Source organism: Blennius ocellaris (genome assembly GCF_963422515.1).
Source record: "Blennius ocellaris genome assembly, chromosome: 12".
Lineage (NCBI taxonomy): Eukaryota > Metazoa > Chordata > Actinopteri > Blenniiformes > Blenniidae > Blennius > Blennius ocellaris.
Genome location: NC_137661.1, coordinates 13,142,260 through 13,165,772, shown reverse-complemented (window position 1 = coordinate 13,165,772; position 23,513 = coordinate 13,142,260). Strand labels below are relative to the sequence as shown.

General features: G+C 39.9%; 1 protein-coding gene across 1 annotated transcript; it reads right to left on the bottom strand.

The window, feature by feature from the left end:
• Window positions 1–373: 373 nt before the first annotated feature.
• LOC308137150 (vitellogenin-1-like) lies at window positions 374–22,658 on the bottom strand (the record flags this gene model as incomplete). Its single annotated transcript, XM_080505724.1, has 61 exons — window positions 374–474; window positions 599–760; window positions 922–1,087; window positions 1,185–1,279; window positions 1,524–1,618; window positions 1,712–1,892; window positions 1,983–2,088; window positions 2,175–2,304; window positions 2,389–2,531; window positions 2,625–2,831; window positions 2,924–2,992; window positions 3,196–3,632; window positions 3,716–3,923; window positions 4,007–4,130; window positions 4,228–4,413; window positions 4,497–4,590; window positions 4,788–4,962; window positions 5,052–5,171; window positions 5,276–5,377; window positions 5,504–5,628; window positions 5,723–5,820; window positions 5,910–6,127; window positions 6,215–6,424; window positions 6,532–6,657; window positions 6,748–6,913; window positions 6,990–7,150; window positions 7,235–7,385; window positions 7,469–7,617; window positions 7,704–7,868; window positions 7,953–8,201; window positions 8,301–8,452; window positions 14,077–14,163; window positions 14,246–14,407; window positions 14,569–14,734; window positions 15,122–15,158; window positions 15,253–15,436; window positions 15,543–15,669; window positions 15,762–15,900; window positions 16,033–16,175; window positions 16,261–16,467; window positions 16,552–16,617; window positions 16,857–17,320; window positions 17,426–17,636; window positions 17,732–17,873; window positions 17,960–18,145; window positions 18,265–18,358; window positions 18,597–18,783; window positions 18,877–18,981; window positions 19,089–19,190; window positions 19,588–19,712; window positions 19,796–19,893; window positions 20,024–20,241; window positions 20,330–20,548; window positions 20,634–20,759; window positions 20,841–21,006; window positions 21,089–21,246; window positions 21,349–21,493; window positions 21,663–21,811; window positions 21,901–22,062; window positions 22,151–22,402; window positions 22,560–22,658. 61 exons carry the CDS (start codon window positions 22,656–22,658, stop codon window positions 374–376), a joined length of 9,597 nt encoding a protein of 3,198 aa, XP_080361850.1.
• Window positions 22,659–23,513: the final 855 nt, after the last annotated feature.

Below are 23,513 nucleotides of genomic sequence, written 5' to 3'. Positions count from 1 at the left end.
GAACCCCAGTAGCTCTTCAGATGCTGTACTGTAGCAGCCTGCTGCTCTCATGCATGTTTACTTGTTAACTTTGTTACATATGTATATTAACTCTTTAAATAAATCCCAAAAGCCCTTTCTTAAAACATCTTCAATGCTAACATGATTTTTAACGTGTTCAACTTTTTGTTAAACATGTTTAGTATTGCTGACTCAGAAGGAACATGTATTTGATCCAGAAGGCATTTCCTCTTTGAAATTGATGTACACTGGCAACTTCAATCAGATCCGTCTGAAAATATAACATTGCTCAATAAAATGGTTTTTGGATGCAGTTTATTGAAGATTAGATTTGAAACATACACATGATGTAAGTGATTGACAGGATACATTATTAGGCACATTGAGCATTGCAGCTGCAGGCCAGGTGAGCCTGTGTTTCCTCCTTCAGGTCCACATTGCGCTCATAGAAACTGCTAGTATTCATGATGGACTCTGCAGGGGTGAACAGAGTAGAGGTATTAAAAAGTGTGCATTTTTAATCATCTGTGTTTTATATCCTTAATCAACAGAATTTTTTTTAAATTTAAATTATTTTTTTTGGTGGGGGGAGACTCACCAGCAGATGTGCAGTGGAACCCAACTGTGACAGGGGCGGTCACCACTGGGAAACAGCCAGGCAAACAGCGAAGCACTGGCTCAACAGAGAAGCACTGGGAATCCTTACCATTCACGTTCACCGGCCTCTGCAGTTGCACAGATGTGTGCGTCAGGCGGCACTCTAAGAAAATAGCGTTAATGAATTAGTTACTGAGGCAAGCACTGTACTCATCTTTTTAAGGCCTCCTTTTGTTACACACACCTTATATTTGTCACTTGTGAAATAAATAGTATTCATGAAAAAAAAAAGAAGCATTAGCTCTAACAAAATTTGTATCTGACCATTGTTGTCATGGCAGCTCTCAGCAGGCAGAGTCCAGGAATGAGCATAGCTAACTGCGTTACTGCTCAAACGTCCATAGGATGAGCGATACTCCTGTCTGACTTCCCCATCAGCCTTTCCACACAATCCATCGATATTTCCCCTCATGTAGTCAGCAACTTTAACCTACATTGCAAGTTCGGATAGAGTAACACAAACTGTAAAATCACACTGGAAGTCTCGCAGTCAATGCCATGCGAATCATGGTGAGCATTGTTTTTACCTCAATCAAGTGCTTGGTAAAGTAGACTTCGGTAAGACCATGTTGGTATGCAGACACAGAAACAGCCTCTCCCTTTGAATAGATATTGACCAGACCTGTGAAGGAAAAAAAACGGGAAAAAAAAACATGATCTGCTTAGTTATAAGTAAACAAATCTTCATCCTTAAATATTCATGTGGGATTTAAAGATTATTGTGACTGCCATAGTGACAGAAAATAAGCTATGACTTATTTTGCCAGACACATGCGTAAAATAAATTCGGACAAGAAGCGGTTTTGGCTGTAAAAGAGTTGTAAAATAATAATAATAATGACAAGCTCAATGCTGTTGACAGAAACCTTCTTGGCTCTTGTATGGCAGGCTGGCCAGTGGTATGTCATGTCCATTGACTTCCAAGACGATTTTGTCTTGCTTCTGGTAGATGTCAACATCTCTGCAGGTGCAGAAATATACATGTTAGTTAACTTTGCGCAAGCTGATAAAATTCTTCTATATTACATGATGTGCTTCTATATTTTTTTCTTACATGTCAGCCACTTTGATGTTGATGGCCTTCTGTCCCTCACGATTGGTCTTCATGAGAACAACGAATTTACTCTCATTAGTTTTGTCCTTTGCCAAAATCTGGAAGCAGCCGATAGGTTCCTTCTCGGTGACTTCAGCATTGTTGAATGTTGTCACCGTCTGTCCTTTAACTTGACATTTAGCTGTTGAGAAAAGGAGGCATTTTAAATTGGGTCATCAGTGAAAAGTCTCTGCCACCGCATTTAGATAAAATGAATGATGTCAGCTATTACCTGAGCCGGCCTTGACAAGCATGTATCGGAGGTTATCTAAGGGGCTGATGGTGTCATAAAATGGCAGAATGAAGGGCACCTCCAGAGTCGACTTGGAGTAAGCACGCTGTTGACAGAATGATTCTCTGTTGTTATTGAAAACAGAAACATTTAAGACTTCATTTAATGATTAAAGAGCTTTACCAATGTTACAGATTTCCAAATCAAGTCAATGGTCTTATCAGATGTTGGAACCACTATAAAGGCGATCTTCTTGGTGGAGCTTTTATCAGCCACTTTCATCAAGTCATACATCATTTTGAAATTCGTTAGTTGAGTCCCCCTGTGTAAGAATTTTCAAATATCAGAAAAAGATACATGGAATAGATTGTACAGTGCAGTGTGGAAACAATGAAAAGTGGCATACATTTTGAAGTAACGTTTAAGGCTGGAAGGAAGAGATTTCCAGGACAGGATGAAGCGAGCTGCGGGGTTTGAACCAATGGCACCAGTTTCAGCTGTCATCTGGGCATCATACTCCTTTCCATATGAACCCCAGTTGAATCTTGTCTTTTAAGAAACAGTACAATTAATAATGATATCGTTCATTTTGCCTGGTATGCTTAGTTTAACATCTGAGAAAGTTTAAAGTAAGAGCCTTACTGGGGCACTGTATTGGCTTAATGCAACAGAATCGATGTATAACCTCCAGTTGTCATTAGCAGCCAAGGCAGCAACAATAATCTGAACCCGAGCAGTGGGTCTGTCCAAGTAGGTTGCGATTTGGTATCCCTGCATTGTGTTGTCAGCTCTAATGACACGGAAGAGGACGGCAACGACGGGAGGGCTGTCACTGCCAAGGAATTTCTTCTGTAGAGACATGAAAATGATCATTTATGTGAGAACACTGACAAAACTCCTGACTGACAGGAATATTTTAAGATCCTACTTTCACATTTTACCTGTTTGCGGATAGCCTCAAAGCTTGAGTCACCACCACTGGTTGAGGAGCTGGCTTGAGAGTTGCGATGCTACAAGAGCAACATTTGTGAGACACTGCCACATAAACTCTGTGGTTACAACGCTTGATCAACATTTACAATGCTACAAAGACATACCTTCTTTTGATGGTTCCCTCTGAATTTTTGTTCAGCACTCTTCTGCTGAGAAGAAATATTTTCGTTAGATTGTACCTATTAAATGAAAAAAAAAAAAAATGAAAGAAGATATTTACTCTTGAGGTGTGGGCACTGGCACGGGAAGAACTTGAACTATCACTGAAGAGGGATGCAACACTTGAGGCGGAGCTGGACTTGGACTTGGAAGGCCTCTGAACCATTTTGGAGGCATTGCTGCTGCTGCTGCTGCTTCTGCTGCTGCTGCTGCTGCTGCTGCTGCTGCTGCTCTTGCTCTTGCTGCTGCTGCTGGTGCTGTTGCTTCTGCTGCTGCTGGATCCTGATTGGGAGCTGCTACGAGAACTTGATTTGGAGCTACTGGACTGAGAGGAGGAAGAGGTGCCATTTGAAGGAAGCAGGATTTTCTTCAGCTTCATCAGGGCTGGTTTTGCGTGGGCAAATTCTTCTTGGTCCATGTCAATCTTTTTAACCAGCTTATCTGCGGCCTTTGGTCCAAGCTGAACTTCCATTTCAAGTTTCTCAACACCACCTTCAGCTGAAAGCACATTATTATTGCAATTTATAATTTAACAATGGCCAGCACCTCTTAAAATTGCACAAGGTTTGCACACTGCTTACTTTGTTTGAAGGAAAGTGCAGCGAAGTATCTTCCAACAAGTGCATTCAGGGCTTTTTCTTTGTTGAGAAGAGCCCTTTCTGTTTTGACTTTGATGCAGGCCTTCAGTCCAGCACCGACAGATTTACAGTACTTCTTGTTAGACTCGGTTACTTTGATGGAGGACTTGGTAGGATAATAGTTTTTGGGAAGTTTTTCTGAGGATTTGGACTACAAGAAGAGAGAAATGGCATTTTGTATTTATTTGTTGGATCAAATCACACAGTTATAGCTGCCTCAGAAGACAAACTCACCTCACTATCAGCAGTGGAAGAAGTCTCTCTTAAACTATTTCTTGAAGCTTTAGCACCAATTATAGGAGTAATTCTTTCAGATGCAAGTTCCTCAATATTTCTCGCCACAACATAACTTTCAACTCTGTTGAGAAGCAACAACATACATGTAGTGACCTTTTGATGTGTAGAGTTTAGAAGTTATGTTTTTTAGTTTTATGATGAAACTCTTTTAAACTTACTGCACTTCTGCAATGTTTTCAGGCAGAGAAACAGGGAGAGCTTCGACCTTAAAGTTGCCCTCAGTGAAGTCAAGTCTGGCTTTGACATGGGCTGGCACAACAGAGTTGAACTTAGCTCTTAACACAAGGGCAGCCTGGAGTTTCTCAGTGTTCACCCCCATCACAACAAATGAGTTCAAGGCGACACTAGAAGATAAAGACATTTACATGATACATTTTCTGCAATAATCTTTTGTTGTTATCTATTTTGTGTCTGATAATTGACCTACCTAGGTTTGATCTTGGTCTCCAGTTGTAAATCAGTCTGCAGAAGGTGAACAAGTTGGTAGTTTTCTGGCAGCTGTGGATGTGAGGTGGCTTTGACTGTTGAGACAAACACACGAACAAGCTCTTACTACAATACTTGCCACACTTTGACAATACGGTCAGGTAAAATGCAACTCCATAAAAGCGAGCATGTGGTTTGCTTTGCAAAAGCATGCCCGCTTTGAATATGCTAAAGCAGCCATTCAGGATTTTGAATGGATGTGACATATGTCAAGCTAAAGTGTTGTCGTCACCCTCAATATTTGCAATAGCCACAGCAGCAGTGTACAGGCTCAACTCCAGTGGAAAACCAGCAGCTGTAGGCAGGATGTGTCGCACTTCAGTGGCCAGCAGAGACTTTGTCAGGTGGTAGGGAGAACGAGACAGAAGAATACGGCCCCATTCTTGAACATTGTGTTCTGCGACAAACTGTGATGGAGAAATATAGAGTGAAAACTGTATCCTTATAAAACCTTGATTAAATTGCTGTTTTTGATGACAAGTCCTTTGAATTATACCTTGAAGGCCTCTTCAATCAAGTATTTGTCAATGTTAGCAAAGGCTATTTCTTGTCCAAAGAGCTTGATATAAATGGAGGCCAGTGGTTGGCTGTTGGCCTGCGTTCTCAAGTGAGAGAGCTGTAGACAGATCAGACACATGGTGCAATTGATCAATGACCTGCTGTTTCATCCTGGAAACACATCCTGTAATTTAGGACCCTATGTGGTCCTCTCCTGCTCACAGCTTTGATGGCACGTTTCATCTTGGTGAGCCTGTCAGTATTTTCAAGAAGTTCAGGGTTTTTCATCAGAGCTTCCTGTAGTCCTTCAGTTTTTACGCCGACCTGGGTAAAACAGCATTGAAATGAAAATGTTCAAATTAGTTATTGAGTATCAAATATTCAGGAGTATTAATTTAATATTCAAGAATGCCCATTTAGTATTCAATTTTTATTATTCGTTTGTTTTACCTCCAAAACATCAGCAGCAACTCCAGCAAAGTAGGCACTGGTCTTTGCCATAACTGCTCTTGGCAGGATTGAGGCAGCATCATTGATGTAGAAGGCACTGGCGGCAGCGCCAAGCATGAAGTTGTCTGACAAAGAGTTCACGAGAATCTGTTAATCAATGCTGAAATATTCATTACACTCGATGCATCTTTCGCTTCAGCAATACTGTATTAGCCTTACTGTAATAGGTGTCCACATGTACGGCTCTGCTGTAACGCAAGCTCAGTCTATCCAGCTTTGAGCCCAGAATTTTCATAGCGGCATTGCAAGCTTCAACACTGCAAAGAAAAGAAAGGCAGGATGAGTAAACATGCATCTATGTGCTGAGATCGATAAGAATGAAGTGGGACCCAAGAGGAGCTCTTACACTGAGGCATGGATTGGGGCGGTGCTTCTGGTCAGGGACTTCATGTGAGAGTAGGTGAAGCTGGCTACCTGTAGGTTCTTCTCGGTTTTCAAACTGGCAGCAATGCTCATCACCAAACTCGTGTGAGGCCTTGACTCAAAAAGCACAATGCAAGCAAGTGTACGAAGCTCTGGGTGAAGAGATGTGTCCTTGTAGAGCTGGACAGCCATTGGCTGAACCTAAATTAGAAGACAAAGCAAACTTAATTCAACGTTCTCATTAAAAACTCTGATTCTTTGTGATATTAGTGAATGCTGACAACTCACCAATTTGGGCTCTCTTCTAGCAAGGTTCCTCAGGGCCATGATAGCTTCAGCATGAACTTGGATTGGCAGAGATGAAGTTGAACCGACATAATTGGGCAGCATCTTTATGATTGATTTAAAGCTACCAGGATGTCCAGCATTTCCCAAAGCCTTCAGAAACAGGATCTGGTCTTGTGGCTCCACAGCTCCCGAAAGAAGATCCTTAATAGGCTGTAGAAAACAAACACCAAATATTTAACATTATCACACATCTATCTTGTTAGGTGAAATGATATGCAACTGATCTTGAAGCAACATAAAAGAAAACGTATTCTTACTTTAATGAGATCTTCAGGATAAGCATCATTCTGAGCGCCGTATTTGTAAACCATTGTTCCATAACCAAGGTAGGCGATCTGACGCAGAACCGGGTTCCTTTGGATTTTCTCCTGAAGTGTCAACTCCTAGAACAGAACAAAAATGAGAAATATTTCACGACGCTGTTGTTATTACTTACTATTACTTTTAATAATCCTTCTCTTGGAGTTACGCACCTCAACCTGTTTGATGGTCTCTCTGTTTGCTGTCACCATTTGAATTGATGCCATCAAAGCCTGAATAGCTTCCGCAGCAGGTATGTCGTCAGCCTGGAACTTCTCTTTGATGAATTTCAGAGAATTCTGATTACCAATGACAGGGACAGCATCCAAGATCCACTGCCTGAAAAACCAAAAAGCGAATAAGTGAAACAGTACTGATGCTTTCTTTAGATATGATTCCATTGTACATCTGGTACAAGTGCCTTGCGGTGGTGCTTTTTTGCTGCTGCCAGATCATTTCCAGGTCTTCATAGCGTGCAACACGAAGGAGCTGAACCAATTCCAAAAACTTCAAAGGAGCATCCTCATGGACTTTTTCCTTATTGAATGTAACCAGGTGATTCAGAGTGGACTTGAGCTAAAAGGACAAAGTAGGTGATCAACCATATGGTAGAAATATTTATCTTTTCATTCATATATTGACAGCTCTTCAAAACCATACCTGTTCTTGTAAATTGTGGATCTTGATCATTTGAAGGGGAGTCTGAAGATGTTCATTGGAGAACTCATACTTGAGAGAATCAATGGGAGAATACCGACCCTGGCTTGGTGAAATCTGGCCTTGCTGGATATTGAGGAAACTCAGGGATTGCCTTGAAAGCAATGTGAAAAAAAACATGTAGTTAATATATTTGTTATACTGTAAATGATAAATTCAATGTGTCCATCATTATACTTAGACTCCATCTGAGCTGCTCCTTTAGCCTCAGTGAATGGTGAATACTGGATCAGCTCATTGACAGTCACATTCCTGATCAGGACATTGTCTTGTTCACGCTTCAAGATGTAGTTGTACAATGTTGTGGCTTTCAGGTTTTTAGTCATCTGTAAAGACAAATATAGTTGCTCATTGTTCTAAAAGCTGACAGTGTAAAATGACATTGATCAATCATGTGTGAGTTCAGATCTACCTCCTGGCACTTCTCACATCTCTCAGTGTAAGCCAAACCCATAGACTTGTAGATGCTTTCTTGACATTGGTTCATGTCCCTGGTCTTTGTCAGATGGATAATGTCTGAGTTTTCTTCATGTTCAGTAAGGGTATAGAGCGTTTTGCACACACCCTGAGTTCCAGCCTGTTGAGCAAAGGATTTATTTTATATGGCGACTTCTCCTCCAGCTGTGGATTTGCAATTTGCACTAAAAGATATTTGACGAACCTCCTGCATCTCGTAGACAAGTGTCTTCTTGAGGTGGAGATTGATGACATTCAGAATACCTTTGAAGATGTTGATGATGAGCTTTGAGACACCTTCGGGGACATGGATTGTTCCCACAGCGCCTTCATGGTACTCAAACTTGATAGGAGTGGTAAGCTGAGCTGTCAGGGCTGAAGTCAACTGGGCTGCCTTGTTGAAAGAACCCTGAGGCCAGATGCCACTGTACTCAAAGAGCTCAGGTTCTGCAAGCTAAAGTGATAAAATGTGCTTTGTTATTTACAGTTGGCATTTTAGACATATGTTATGGAATAGATCCAATTGCAATTTCATTTGGTCTTTTAGCTTTACCTTCAGCATGTACATGTTTTGGGCTGTCGCGCTGATGAGAACATTGCTTCTGAGTTTGAGTCCGGCCTTGGCTAGACCTTCCTCTGGTAGACCGCTCAAGAGCATAGTCTCATACTTGTACACGTAAGTGTCATGGGCCTTGAAATGAGGAACTGTAAACGTCACATGAAACAGAAAAATTTAAATGGGTAAATTTGCTGTTTGCGAAATAAAAGTTGCTTAATAAGGATGTTCATAGAATTACTGTTAAACTTACTTAAGCGTTCGCCAGCTAAAACATAAATATGAAATAAAAAACATTAGTACAATGAACAGTTGAATGAGTAATAAATGTAATCGTCACACGAGTGCTCGGGTGTTCAGTATAAAAGTAAATATACAAATCTCACTTTCTATTTGGCCATGAGGCTCAAATGATATTAATCACTGCATTACTGTAATACAGCAAACTACCATTTCAGAACAAAAGGCAATCTGTGAATGTTGTATTTAAAATAGCCTGGAATAGCATATAAGACTGAATAGCAAAGACTAGTTTCTTTCATTTTTTTTTGCCAATATGAACGGGTACATTTTTAAAAACATTTCAGATATACTCAAAACAAACAATACTTTGGTAGATGAGTTACAGGGGTTTTGCACATTTTTGACTAACTAAATATGTACAATATGTACATATGAAGGTTGAAGTGCATTCAAGAGCTACGTCGCTCTTGAATACACTTCAACCTTCATAAAAAAGGCAAACACCCCCCCAAAAAGGATAAAACACACTTTCAAACTGTACAGTACGTAAGCCTGGTTTGCCATACTACAGACTCCTCAAGCTGAAACATAACTAAAGTACAAGCAACTACAGAGCTTCCAGTCTTTTGTTTTTTGTTTTTTTCCAAACACTTGTAAAACAACTTTAACATTGCAAAAGTAAAGCACTTTTAGAAAAAGCCATCCATACTCACCCACAAAGGCCACAAACAGGGTAAGCACAACCGCTCTCATGGCTGATGGGGTTGTGCTGGTCTGTGGTCACAGGTGGCTTTTTAAAGGGAAATTTTGTGCTGACAAAACCCAACTGGGATGTCACGAAGGTATGACATGAACTCCGGCTTGTTTGATTGGTGCGTTTGATTGGATAGATGATGTATTAATCTTTAAGCTTCAAACTGATTTTAGTTTGGTTTTGGCGGCTGTTGCATCAGAGAATTAAAATTAGGGTAACCTGACCTTGTGCTCTTTACATATGCCAAGTCAAGCTTGAGTGTCGTGATTCAAAATGCTTATTGTACCTCATCAGACATTTGATGAGTTTATGTAGTATGTTTTGTTTTCTTATATTAATCCTCAAATTAACTGATAAGACTTTATGTATCACACATTAAATCTCCAGATAGGTAGATAGATCAATGGATCGATAGATACATGATAGATAGATAGATAGATAGATAGATAGATAGATAGATAGATAGATAGATAGATAGATAGATAGATAGATAGATAGATAGATAGATAGATAGATAGATAGATAGATAGTACTTTATTCATCTCCAATTGGGGAACTTCAGATATCCAGCTTTAGCCAGTGTGTGCTATACATAACTAAATACTCTCACACCAGTACAGATATAAGAGGAAGAAGCCATTTAAACAACAAAATTGACTTTTTTGTCTATGGATGCTTCATATATCCATGTAAATTGATTTAGACATTCAGTGTTTGAGGTTTTGGCTCAGCACACTCACATAAAATACTCACACCCAGACCATTCATTCTATTTCTGAATACTGTGAGTGTTTGTGGCATCTTTCCACAGTGTTCTTCAGATGAGACTTCAAAGTTCATAGCAGAGAACATCATGACTGGGGTTGTTTGCTCACTTTGTTTACTGTGGTCATTGTGACCAAAAAAGTCATAATGTTTTAGCACATCTTTGTGTCATTTGTGAAATAAAGGTGACCACTGCCATCACGTATTGACAAATGAAACATGTTCACTCTGTTTGTTTTTAGATTGTTGGTTTGTCTTCTATCTCCTCTGCTGCACCTCTTCCTCGCTAATCACAGTGGGAATAAAGCCGAAATGTATTTCTCAGCATGAAAACCTTTGAAGGCTATCATAGTATTTGTGATATTAACACCAGTCTGAAAATTATCCAATTTGACCCCAGATTGATACATCAAATGCTGCCTGTTTCTCCTTCTCTTTTTGAATTCTCTGAACTATATACATTGCTGTGATTTTGTTCTCTTTGTCATTCTTCTCTTTATCCCCCTGTTCTGATTTCTATGGAGACCTGAAGGGAAGTGCAAAAAAAAAAAGGAAGAAAAAAAAAAATGTTGCGGGATCTTGCAAAACTAGAGCATCCATGATTTACTTTGAACTCACTGTAAAATGTACAGATATTAAAGATTTACTTGCCAGTTGGCACAACTTGGTGTGTGTGTGTGTGTGTGTGTGTGTGTGTGTGTGTGTGTGTGTGTGTGTGTGTGTGTGTGTGTGTGTGTGTGTGTGTGAGATCTGGTCAACACTTAATTATGACCAGGTAAAACAAACAAAAATTCCCAAAAACCCAGAACCTGTTGATCACAGGAAAGTAATGGAAGATACAACACTTCAACACTTCAATCTCTCCAGAGCGGCAATCACAGAAAAAAATGCTGAGACAGAGCAACGAACCAACAACAAGAACACAAAGAAGACGGCCAATATAAAGCACAGCCACCAGGGGAAGGCAATCACACACTCGGAAACAGGCGACACACATCAGAGCAGCAATCTGACACGAGGAGAGGAAGTCAAGGAACGTGAAACCAGACACTGAGTCCGAATAGCAAAATAAAACAAGACACAAAATCATGACACTGGATGAGGAAGCTGCAGCTGTAATCCACTTCAAATGGTGTCTGAGCATCAAAGGTACATCGGAATCCATTGGAATTCATCAGAGGAATAAAAAAATTCTGTCACAAACAAAGGCATTTCTGAGGGCCTAATTGTGCACCAAAAGGTTATGAAAGGTTATGAAAGTTTGCAAACACGCCTGGGTGAACATCCACGCTTTCACAAGGCTGCATCTGAGACTGGGCGATGTGGCTCATAGCGAAATCCACTACTGTATATACCAAATTCTCCTGATTTGCCACATTTGTTATGAGTGAGAGAAAGTAACGATGTACAATGGAGCGCAGCAGGAAAACCACGGAACAATGTAGGTGACAGTGCGAAATGACTGAATATCTGTCACCATTTCGCGTTATTGAATGCAACATATGACAGCAGGTTACAATTGTTTGCGACAAGGCATTACGCCTCTGCCATGAATCACATAATTATGTGAAAATCGTGATTTGAAAATTGAGACATATAATTGTGAACAGGTCAATAAATTGCTGTATATTTGAATGTGAGTGCAGCTGTGTTAGACACAATCTGGATCTCTTTTATTCTATAATACTCAATTCAGAAATTGATGAATAACATTTCAGAAATATTCACCCTGTGGTATTATTCAAACAGTGTTGTGTGCATCTTAATGGGCAAGAAAGAGCTGGCTGCATTACAGTGTAAATAAGTCAATGATGTTAGTTGATATCGTTTCGCAACAGAGATTTCAGCTTCAGAGAAAGATCTTTGCTCGTTTGAAAACAACCTGTTTGTGGCAAAATGTATTTTGACCCCTAATTCATTCATGCAGCTTGACCTTCCTCTTTTTGTTTCTCATGACTACGAAGATGCTGCAATATATGCAAATATGAGTTGTATTTGCAGAATGAAGTGCTCTTTACTTACACTGAGGGTACAGTCCTGACCAGTTTAAATAAGTGTCTACAATGCGCCCCTTTCAAAGTCAAAGTCAAAGTCAAAGTCAGCTTTATTTGTCAAATGTGCCGAATGCATGGCATACAGCCCAGATTTCTTCAGATATATAATGTTTAAAGCATCATCCCTATTTGTCTCCGAATTGATACTCAATGTACGATGTTCTGTTTGATGAATATCTGGTCACTCACAATGATAATTAGCTATGAATTATTATAAATTTGAAATGCTGCTTTAAAATATGTATTATGCCGTAAAATTCCTATCGGGTCCCACAAAATGAATTTCCAAATTCTCCACATGTTTTGATGTGCTTTTTGTGTAAGTGCTCCCGACGGTGCAGCACTAGTTATACAGCAAAAAAGCGGCGGAAGAAGATTAAGAAGATTAAAATATAATGCACTCCTCGGATAGTAGTCTTTGCCCCTCGCCTCTTAAAGAGGCCGACACAGGGATAATGAAACAATCTGAGTAAATACATGGTAAAAACAATGCCACACTATTACAGTGTCAGCAGTCAACCAGGATTAAAAGCCAGAGGGTACATATGTGTCATGAGTTGGCACTTGAAGGACTCGTGAGACCGAGTAGTTCTAATGTGGAGAAGTAAGCGATTCCACAGACTGGGTGCAGCCAAGGAAAAGGCACGGTCGCCTCTATTTTTGAGTCTGGATCTTGGAACTTCAAGGACAATCTGATTCGCTGACCTTAATGATAAAATTGAGTATAAACATGTAAAAGCTTGAATAAATATGAAGGCACTGACCCATTCAACACCTTAAACAAGTAATACAATCTTAAGACTATTCTAAAGAAGACAGGAAGCCAGTGGAGTGAGGTTAAAACTGATGGGATGTGCTCCTGTTTCTGTGTCTCTGTTAGAAGTCTTGCAGCAGCATTTTGAACTTGCTAAAGCCAATGAAGAGACATCTGGTCAAGACCAATGTAGAGGGAGTTGCAGAAGTCTCAGCTAGATTAAATAAAGACACGTACGACTCTCTCAACCATGGTGTGGTAGAGATGAGATTTTATTTTGGCCAACAGCCTCAACTGAAAGGATCCAGTTTTGACAAGAGTTGATTTATTTTCCAAGTTTAAAAGCACTGCCAAAGGATCACCTCTAGATTTGTTGAGGAGGGTCAATTATAGATGTTGATCAGCACCGATCTTTTTTTACAGGTGAGCAATAAAAACTTTAATTTATGAAGTGAGGAAATAATGAAGCATCAATACTTTGTAAAATGTTTCACATGTCTGTTGAACAATTGTACCGTATACATGCAACCAGTTTTAACTTTTTGTTTTTTCATACCTACATTGAAACACAAATATCTACTTTCTACTTGCATTCTTGAAAAAAAAAACTGGCGGTCCTCAATTGTTCAAACTTCTTCAGCTGACAGCATGAAATAAGAGAATCATGGACACAGTGAGGAAAGGTCAACAGTGGTCAGTTCCATTTGTTTTGTGTCCATCTTGTCTTGTATGTAAGTATTGTGTACACAGTCGAGACATCTACATTTTTTTGTATTAAAAAGAGAAATCATAGCTGGTTGATTGGTCCTCTGAGGTTTAAGGAGATGTGAAGCTGAGGTGTAAAAAACAAAGAAAATTATTTTGAGACTTGCATGACAGAAGTGGACGATTGTTGACACAAAAGATGAGATTTTAAATTTGTCTGTATGTATTTGTTCATTTGCAAAAATATGTCGCTGTCACTTTTTGTTTTGTTTTTCACTATAGTGAGGCATCTATCCATGCAAGCCAATGGATAGATCAGCCATTGGCTTGCATCACTGATGTTTGGCAATGAAAAAGTGAAAGAAAGAAAAAACCCATCAACACAAGCGCTTCAGATGCTTCTTGAGTTTATTTAAGTGTACATTTCAATCAATCAGAGTAACAATGCTTGCAAAAAAACAAAACCAAGAGATTAAGAGCACTGAGCGGTGCAGCGACAGGCCACATGAGCTTCTGTGGCTTCAATCAGGTCAATGCTCTTCCCCTGGATGCTGCTCAGGCTATAAGGCCGACTCATGTTGGAACCTGCAACAGAAGTGACTGTTAGACAAGGGACAGCAAGACAATGTCAGTTTTGTGAACAAACAGTGACTGTATGCAGGCTCACCTGAGGGTACACAGTGGTAGCCAACGTTGACAGTGGTGGTTCTCACGGGCATGCAGCCTGTAAGGCAGCGCAGCACGGGCTCAACAGAGTAACACTTGGAATTCTGGCCAAAGATGTTGACCTCCTTCTCCAGCTTCACCGACTCATGTTTCATCAAGCACTCTGAAAAGGCGGGACACACTGGTGTTAACTATGCACTCCTTGTCAGAAAGCAAATTTTTATATTCATTGGTTCTCAGCTATTGTGGAACTATTGTGGAATAAACTGATCATTAATTAATAATAATTCATTAAGAAAAACAGGTAAATCCTGTAAGTATTACGAGAGGAATCGCGGCAGCTGTGTCCACCCAGAACCCAGGAATGAGCAAAGGTGACTGGGTCCCTGGTCATGCTTTTGTCTGGTTTGCTGTATCCCTGTCTGATCTCGCCATTAGCCTTTCCACAGAGTCCACAAGTTTTTCCCTTCATCCAGTGTGCAACTCGAATCTGTAAAAAAAACAAGTGAGAGGAAACAGTAATGTTCAGTATGTAGCAATGTTGATGAGAATCTATGCCAACCTTGTCAGGTAAAGTGTCTTGGGATACATCACCTTTATTTCCTGTGAAGAAAACTGAACTTCCTGAAGACCATAGCTTGGAGCAAAGAGAGAAACGCTGTCATCCCTCTGCCTGATGGAAATTTGGGCTGAAATGAAAGTTCATAATATTTATTATACATTTAAAAATGTGACTTACAGCTAATGAACAAACTCAATAAGATCCATTTATTATGGTTCCTTAATAAAAAAGGTTTATAAAAATGAGTAAATAGAGGCAGGTACCATCAGGATGTTCATAAGTGGGGTTCATAAGTTCAGTTTTATTAACTCTGACTTTGACAGCACCATCCCTCATGTAGAAGGCGACATCGCTGTAGAAGAGAAAACAATATCCATGTGTTATTGTTATTTCCTGTTTCTTAAGATTTTCTCTCAAAATGTGATATAAATAGTAGTGCCACTTACATGTGTTCAATCTTGACAATGACTTCATTCTGGTTGGCTACTTGGTCTTTCTTCAGCAGAACCATGAATTTCAAGTCATCTGTGCAATCTTGAGCCAAGACTTGTGAGCAAAGGTGTGGCATGTCACTGTTGTATGTGTGACTGTTGAATGTTTTCACCTTGTCGTGGGCAACTTTGCACTCATCTGCAGTGAAAAGAAGAAAAAAAAATATCGATATTTAGCTTCTTGGATTTAAAAAAAGAAAATTGCTAACCATGTATGTGAAAGCTGTCCCTTTCAAGAATGTCACCTGAAGTTTCCTTAGCAAGCAGATGGATGATCTTTTCAGCCAAGTTCTGGTTTGTGTTCACATCATAAGCAGATTGTCCAATTGGCAGAGGTACTGGAAGGCTTACTCCAAGTTTGTAGACGGTAAACTGTAATATAAAATTGCAAAGGTTTGACAACCTGAGTTACAAACTGTGACCTAAACATTTTCTGTGTATGAATAAGAATTGGCGGTATCCACCTTTGATGTCTGCAGTGCAACATTCACACTTCTGTCAGAATCAGCAGCCATAATCAGTTTGATCTGATTCAGAATGTATTTGGTCTTTGCAATTTTCAATCCAGTTCCCTCAGACATACGGACAATGGCTTTTGACAACCTGGACCAGGGTAGATTAGAAAATGAATAAACAAGACAGATCAGTTCCACTTGTATTCAGCACAACTGAGGACAGTGTATTTTCAAAGCTTTGTGTTATAAATGATGGTGTGCTTTTAGTTTGTGACCTTACCTCTTAATGTACTGCTGCATGCGTCTTGGAAGTTTTTCCCAGCTCATCTTGAGACGGGCTGCTGGCTTCTGATCCACAAGACCAGTCTCAACTGTCATCTCAGCCTTGTATTGCTTGCATTCAGTGCCCCAGCCAATCTTGCCCTAAGTGAAAATCCAAATCAAATCAAATCCCAAGAATCACACTACTTGACACCATCTTATAACTGGCTTGCAATAATGATTTTACCATCATCTTGTGGTTGCTGAGCAGCATGCCATCAGCACAGAGTCTCCAGTTATTGTCCTGAGCCAGGTTGACAAGAATAACCTGCAGTCTGGAAGTGACTTTGTCAACGTAAGCTGCAATCTGGTACCCCAGGACCTTTTGGTCAGGTCTCACACCCCGGACGAGAATGGTCATAATTGGAGCCATAGATTTAGCAAGGTATTTTTCCTGGAAGTTCACAAAGGGCATTGATGTTACTGAAAGCGTTCATTTGTGTTATATCACAGCAAACATTGTGAGGTGATTACTCACCTTATTGTAGATGGTCTCAAAGCTGTGAGCACTGCTCTTGCTGTTGGTGTGGCCTGTGGGGGCATGCTGCAAAAGAAAAAAGCACACCTTTAGCCTGCTCAAACAATGTACATGAAGTAGCTGTCTCACATGGTGTGATCTTTACCTGGTGGATGTGGCTCTTGACAAATTCCATGGTATAACGTGCTCGCTGTGACACAGATATTGTTTTATTAATGTTCTACAATTCTATAATAATCTTAATTATGACGATGTTTTCTCTCTCTTTTTTTTTTTTACAATGATAGAAGGTGAATATGACTCACCTGAGACTGGGAGCTTGAGCTTGAGGAGGAGGATGAGCTGCTTCTGGACTGGCTGGATGACTGGCTTCTTGAACTACTGCTTGATGAGCTGCTGGACTTTTTGCTCTGTGTCAGAGATATGCGCCTATCGGTGCGAATGTCAGAACGCTGTCTGCTCCCAGTGGCTGACTTCCTTACTTTACGGGATGAGGAGTTGGATGTTGATTGGGAAGATGAAGAGCTGGAGAGGCTTGAGTGTGAGTTGCTAGAGCGAGAGCTGGATGACTGAGAGCTGCTAGAGCTGGAGGAACTTGATGTGCCATTCTTCAGACCAGGAACCAGGATTTTCTTCAGTTTCATTAGGACATTCTTGGACTCAAGAATTTCCTCTTCATCACTCATGGATATAACTTTGATGATCTTACTTGCTGATTTCTCTCCAATTTGAATTTCAACTTCAATCGTCTCAACAGCTTTCCCAGCAACTACAATTCAAATAGGTAAATGTTTTAAATTTCATTATATGTTTATATGTAACTTTAAAAAATATATAGTTTGAATTAGTGACAGTAGTCATTAATGTAGCTTACCTGGAGTAATTATAAGTTCAGCAACATGCTTTCCAATCATAGTGTAGAGTGGGGATTCTCTGATGTAGGAAGCGTTGCGAGTCTGAGTCTCGCCACATAACTTGTATCCAAACTCTTTGCTTTCAACGCACCTTTTCTTCACAATGGTTTTGGGCAATGGGAGGTCAGCTTTTTGTTCTGAACCAGCACGCAAAATTTCAGATGGCTCGGACTGTAAAACCACAGCAGAGGTCAGACATCATTTTTTGAGGAGACAAGAAGCTTGTGTTGTGAAAATAAAGATGCTGATCAGTAAATGAAACTCACTTGGCTGCCAAAGAAGGAAGATGCCATCCTTGATACTCGTGCACTGACGGTCTCGTTTGACACCTTATCTAACTGTTCAGCAGGAATCAGTGGTGTGATTTTGACATCATCCATATCTCTCACAACAACGATAGACTCATGCCTATAGTTGGAAAGAAAAGAAATGTTGGACCACATCAAAGATACCATGCTAGAAAATACAGCAGAGCAATAAAAACATTTACATACTCAGCAGATGCAATCTTATTGATTTCCTGAACAGGCAGCAGCTGGAACTTTAAGTTGCCTCCAACCATGTCAACTCGTGCTTCCATCTTTGCAGGAACAATTGAGTGAACCTTGGCTCTTGACATCACAGCAGCCTTGATCAAATCAGTATTAACACCCATGACTGCATAGGTATGAGCAGAGACACTGCAGGAAACAGAAAACATCAATTACAAGGGTATCTCTATGCAGTTACTGCCATTTTGTAATTGTTGGGAAAGAAATTGTCAAGGATTATTGTGGTGAAAGTGGTAGGGAGGATTTACCTTGGATTGAGTGCAACTTTCATGTGGATGTCAGACTTCAGCAGCTGGGCATAAGTGAAACTCTCAGTTGGACGTGGGCTCACTGTGGCTTGCGCTATTCATTCATTTATTTTTATGAAAGTAAAAACAAAAATACATTAGTTTAAAATATAGACAGAATGTGTATAAAAAGGTGTAGGATGAAGAAAAAGCTTACTAAATCCTATGCCCTATGCATGCACATGGCTTTTTACCAACCTCCCTTTTACCAAATAGTAAACAATGCATTTTCAACATCAGAATTAATGATTAGCTCGTCTGCTCCACAGTGAAAAAACACTGGCAAGTCGTACCTGCAACGGATGCAACAGCCACTGCAGCAGTGTACAAGCTGAGGTCCATGGGCAAACCAACAGCAGTGGGAAGGATGCGACGGATCTCACTAAGCAGCAGTGGTTGAGCGAAATTCAGGTGGTAACCGGACTCCAGAGCTTCAAGGACCTTCTTGCCATTGGAGTGATCCTTAACGTAATTAACGAGCTGTAAACATAAAGTTGCTTGTGAGACTCAGAATTTTCTGCAAAAAACCTGTTATTACTTTTTAGTCATGCAAAAGCCTGATTGATACACTACCTCAGTGGCAAGCTCAACGATGGCTTGGTCAACGTTGACAAATGCAACTTCCTGTCCAAACAATTTCACGTATACGGAGGCCAGTGGCTGGCTAGAAGGTTCAGCCTTCCATTGAGAAAGCTGTGATAGAAATGAAGTTTCAAGATTTTATTTTTTTTTTTTAATTACTTAGAAATGTGTCTTTCCACATTGAAATTGCTCCTTAAACTCACAGCTTTAAGGACTGCCTTCATCTTGGTGGTTCTTTGTTCATTCTGAGGAATGTTCTGTTTTTTCATCAAGGCCTCCAGGATTCCCTCGCTTCTCACACCAAGCTGTTCAAATGCAAAACAAATGCAATCATATTGATATACATTTAAAAAAAGTAACTGTAACATCACTAACAATCAACAAAATTTACACCAATGTCATGAATAAATCATAAAATAGCTCAAACAGAAGACGTGGTAGACAATTGCACAGTGTAGCTTTTTGTCTAATATTGAGGAAAGATAAGTTGAATTGTCATTTAAATAACTCTCCTTATTTTTGCTTTTTTTTGCCAACAGGTCTTGCTTTGTATTAAAAGGATGAAACGTTCCTCATGTATAGATTGGAAGTTGTACCTCCAATGTATATTATAAATACATAGAAAGCATGCATAATGAATTTACTGATTTGAAAATAATGGGGATCTTCCTTTTCAGGCATAGACACAAGACATGGTCATACCTCAATAACATCAGCGTAGGCCCCAGCCAGATAAGTACGAGCTTTGGCAACCATGGTTTTTGGCATAATAGTTGCAGCCTCATTGATGTAGTGGACACTGGCAGCAGCACCAACCATCCAGGGATCTGCAGGCAAAAGATAAAAATCTATCAAATACTGTGTAACAGTCTGAAATCTCTCATGAATAAAGACACTATTCTTCACTTACAGTTGTAGGTATCAACATAGAGGGATCTGCTGTAGCGGTAGCTCAGTCTGTCCAGTCTGGGGCTGAGAATCCTGATGGCAACGTTGCAGGCAGCAGCACTAAAAGAAGAGAATGAAATGTTTCTTACATTATTACCTGCTGTTTTGGGGGGTTTTTTGGTTGTCTTTTTTTTTTTTTTTTTTTTTTAATCCATAGCAGAAAAGACAGTAAGATATTCTGAACTCTTACACAGCAGCAAAGTCAGGAGCGATACTCTTTCTCATGGACTTCATGTAAGAGAAGATGAAGCTGGAGATCTGAAGGTTTCTTTCTTTGACGACGGCATCGGCAAGTGTCATCACCAGACCAGTAGAGAGCTTGGTCTCAAACAGGACCATAGCAGCAACCATACGGAGCTCTTGGTGGAGTTCTGTGTTCATGAACAGTTGAATGGCTGTTTCCTGGACCTAAATCACAAAGGTCAATGCTGTTAGGTACAACTGCATATGCCATTTATTTCTGTCAACAGATCTAATCAGAAAAATATTCTCTCACCATCTTGGGGTCCTTCTTAGCCATATTCCTCAAGGCCAGAACAGCTTCAATGTGAACTTTCAGAGGGAGATCAGCAGCAGCAGTGCCAAATCCAGGCAAGACTTTGCGGATTGACTTACGGCTAGCAGGGTGTCCAGCGTTACCAAGAACTTTGAGACGGATAATGATCTCCTCAACTTGGCGACTGTCTACAACCTCTTGAAGACCGTCATGGACATGCTTTGCGAGAAAATGAAAAACAATAGAGTTACTGATGTCATAGATGAATTTCGAGCATGTGAAGAGATCATTGGATCATACATACTTTCACGAGGTCAGGAGAGCAATCTGGGTTTTCCAAACACTGTTTTCCCACCAGAGTACCATAGCCCAGCATGATGATGTCACGCAGAACTTTTTTCTGTTGGAATTTGCTTTCCCCCATCATTTCCTAGTGGAATATATTGTTGATTATAGGTAACAGCTTTTTCGTCTTTGTAAATACAAAAGATGATTTTATCATTTGACTTGCCTTAGCCAACTTGATGGCTTCATTGTCAGCCTTCACCAGGTGAATAGAGACCAGCAGAGCCTTGGCAGCTTCCATAGTGGACAGGTCGCCTGCAAGAAACTTTTCCTTGATGAACTTCAGAGCAGCGTGAGAACGAATGGCAGTGATAGCATTCAGAATCCAGTGCCTACAAATAGGAAACGTTTTGTTAATCATCCATAGCAAGATTTTGTCTCATTTTTTTTTTCCGGAATGAAAAACGCATTTACTTGTAATCTGGTTGCTTTTTGTGCTGAGTCCAGAGAGTCTGGATGCTTTCATATCCATTTTGACGCAACATCTGGATGAGCTGAATGTACTTAAGAGGAGCTTCTTCGTGCACCTTGCCTTTGTTAGAAGCTACCAAATGGTCCAGAAGTTCTTCAATCTGACAAAAAAAAAAACAACCCCCAAAGCATTTCAGATGGATATGTATAGACAGCCCATGGATTACAGACAAACTTGATCATAGTGTCATTCCATAAACTACCGTAGACTCATCTTTCCTCAGAAGACTGAAAGGGGTCTGGTCAACCTCGCTGCCAAATTGATACAGCAGGGATCCACGCTGAAGGTACTGAGTGGCGCTGGGCTTCACTGGTAAGTCCTTTTGCTCCAGGAATGTCAGGTTTTGCCTGTGAGTACATATACATCATAGTTAATAATCACCAGTAAGACACTGTGTTCTACACATAGCTGAATCAGGTCTTTGTTTTCATTTAGTGGATTGAAAAACAACTTTATCTGACCAAGAGGCTGCAAAACATTAGATCAACTGCAAATACATCAGAATGTAACACTTACCTAGATTCCATCTGGGGACCACCATTCAAGATCTCAAAAGGTGAATACTGGTAGACCTCTGTAACTGTTGCCTGCAAGATCCGAGAGCTGCTGGTTTCGGGCTTCAGGACGTAGTTATAGGAAGATGCTCCCTTCAGGGCCTCTGATCTCTGCATCAACAACACCAACACAGTCATCAAACCAGCACACTGATATATTCATCAAAAGAAATGAGTAGTGAGTGGACATTAGTACTTACTTTCTCACACTCAGCGCATTTCTCAAGGTAAGACAAGCCAATGTCCTTTACAATTTTCTGTTGGCATTGGTTCAGGTCCTTGGTCTTGGTCAGATAGATACGCTCAGCTTTTAGATCATCAGAGATGGTGTACTGGGTCTTGCACACACCCTGAGCTCCAAGCTAGTGCACACAAATTAAAATATTGTTTGTCAAAAGTGTCAGCATTTGGATTTTTGATCAAAACTAAGTTCATGTTTGAAAATTGTACCTCTTGAAGGTCGTAAACATTCAAGGTATTTTTGATGTTCATCTGGAAGATGTTAATGATTCCCCTGTAGATGTTCAGCACAGTTTCGGAGACGGCTGCTGGTGCATACAATTTACCAACGACACCATTGGTGTACTCAAACTTGATGGGTGTCAAGAGCTGAGCAGAGAGGGCTGAAGTAAGCTTGTTGGCTGGAAGGAAAGCATCTTTGGGCCAGATTCCACTGTACTCAAATAACTCTGGATTTTCCAGCTACAAAGACAAGAGAGAGTTTTGAGAAATATATCAATATTACAGAGTTACAATAGTTTGATTTGCAAATCAAAGCATTCATAATGTATTTTGTTTATTGTTTTTTTTTTTTTTTTTTTCATTATTTCTGGTAAAAATATGAATGCAGGTTCCTTGCCTTCAGAATGACGTTGTTGGCACCGAGAGAACGGATCAAAACTTTGCTCTGGACTTTAACTCCAGCCCGAGCAAGGCCCTGTTCCGCCACACCTCCCATGAGTACGGCTTCATATCGGTAGACGTATGTCTGTCCTTGAACAAACTCTGGGACTGAATAAAAGGAAAAGATATCTTAGCAAATCTGTTTACATTGTTGTTGTATTTTGAAATGGACTTGGACTTGTTTCTGCCTTAATTTCAATAAAACAACTTACCGTGGTTAACCTGGTTGGCAGCTGAAAAATAGAATAAGAAAAGTTAAATTAGTGTTCATTGGAAACAAAAGATTTGTTTATTTATAGTAAGAATTCGCTTTATTTTCCAATCACTTTTAACTTCCAATATTTTTTCAAGCATATTTTGAAGAGAAAATAAAAGCATTTTACTGTAAGCTAAGGCAGAAATAGATTTCTAAGGGTTCAAATGTAAATCCTTTTTTCTTACACTTTACTCTTTATAGAATTATTGTAATTTTTAAATCATTGCAGCATTGTCAGAATCATTATTTTAAAAAAGTATGTTTTCCACTTCGTAAGTTAAGTTTAACATCACATTTGAACAAGTTAACGAGTTTGAAATGTCTGAAGACATACTCACCCACAAAGGCCACTGCAAGAGCTAACACAAGCACCCTCATGGCTGGTGGATGTGGATTTCTGAGACCAGAGCTCTTCCTTTTATAGGTAGATTTTGCTGACTATGCCTATCAAACTGTATCACTAACTAAACATTGGTTGTCAAAGTTATTGATGTTACAGTGCCCTGATCCTGCAGATTAAACAGAGTAAATACACATCAAAGATGCAGTTTGTTGTCTTAACCTGATGCCTGACTTTCCTGAAATTTCCCAATTTCACGGCATGACAAAAACACAAATGATGCACAATGTATTTTGTTTTTAACATACTTTTTG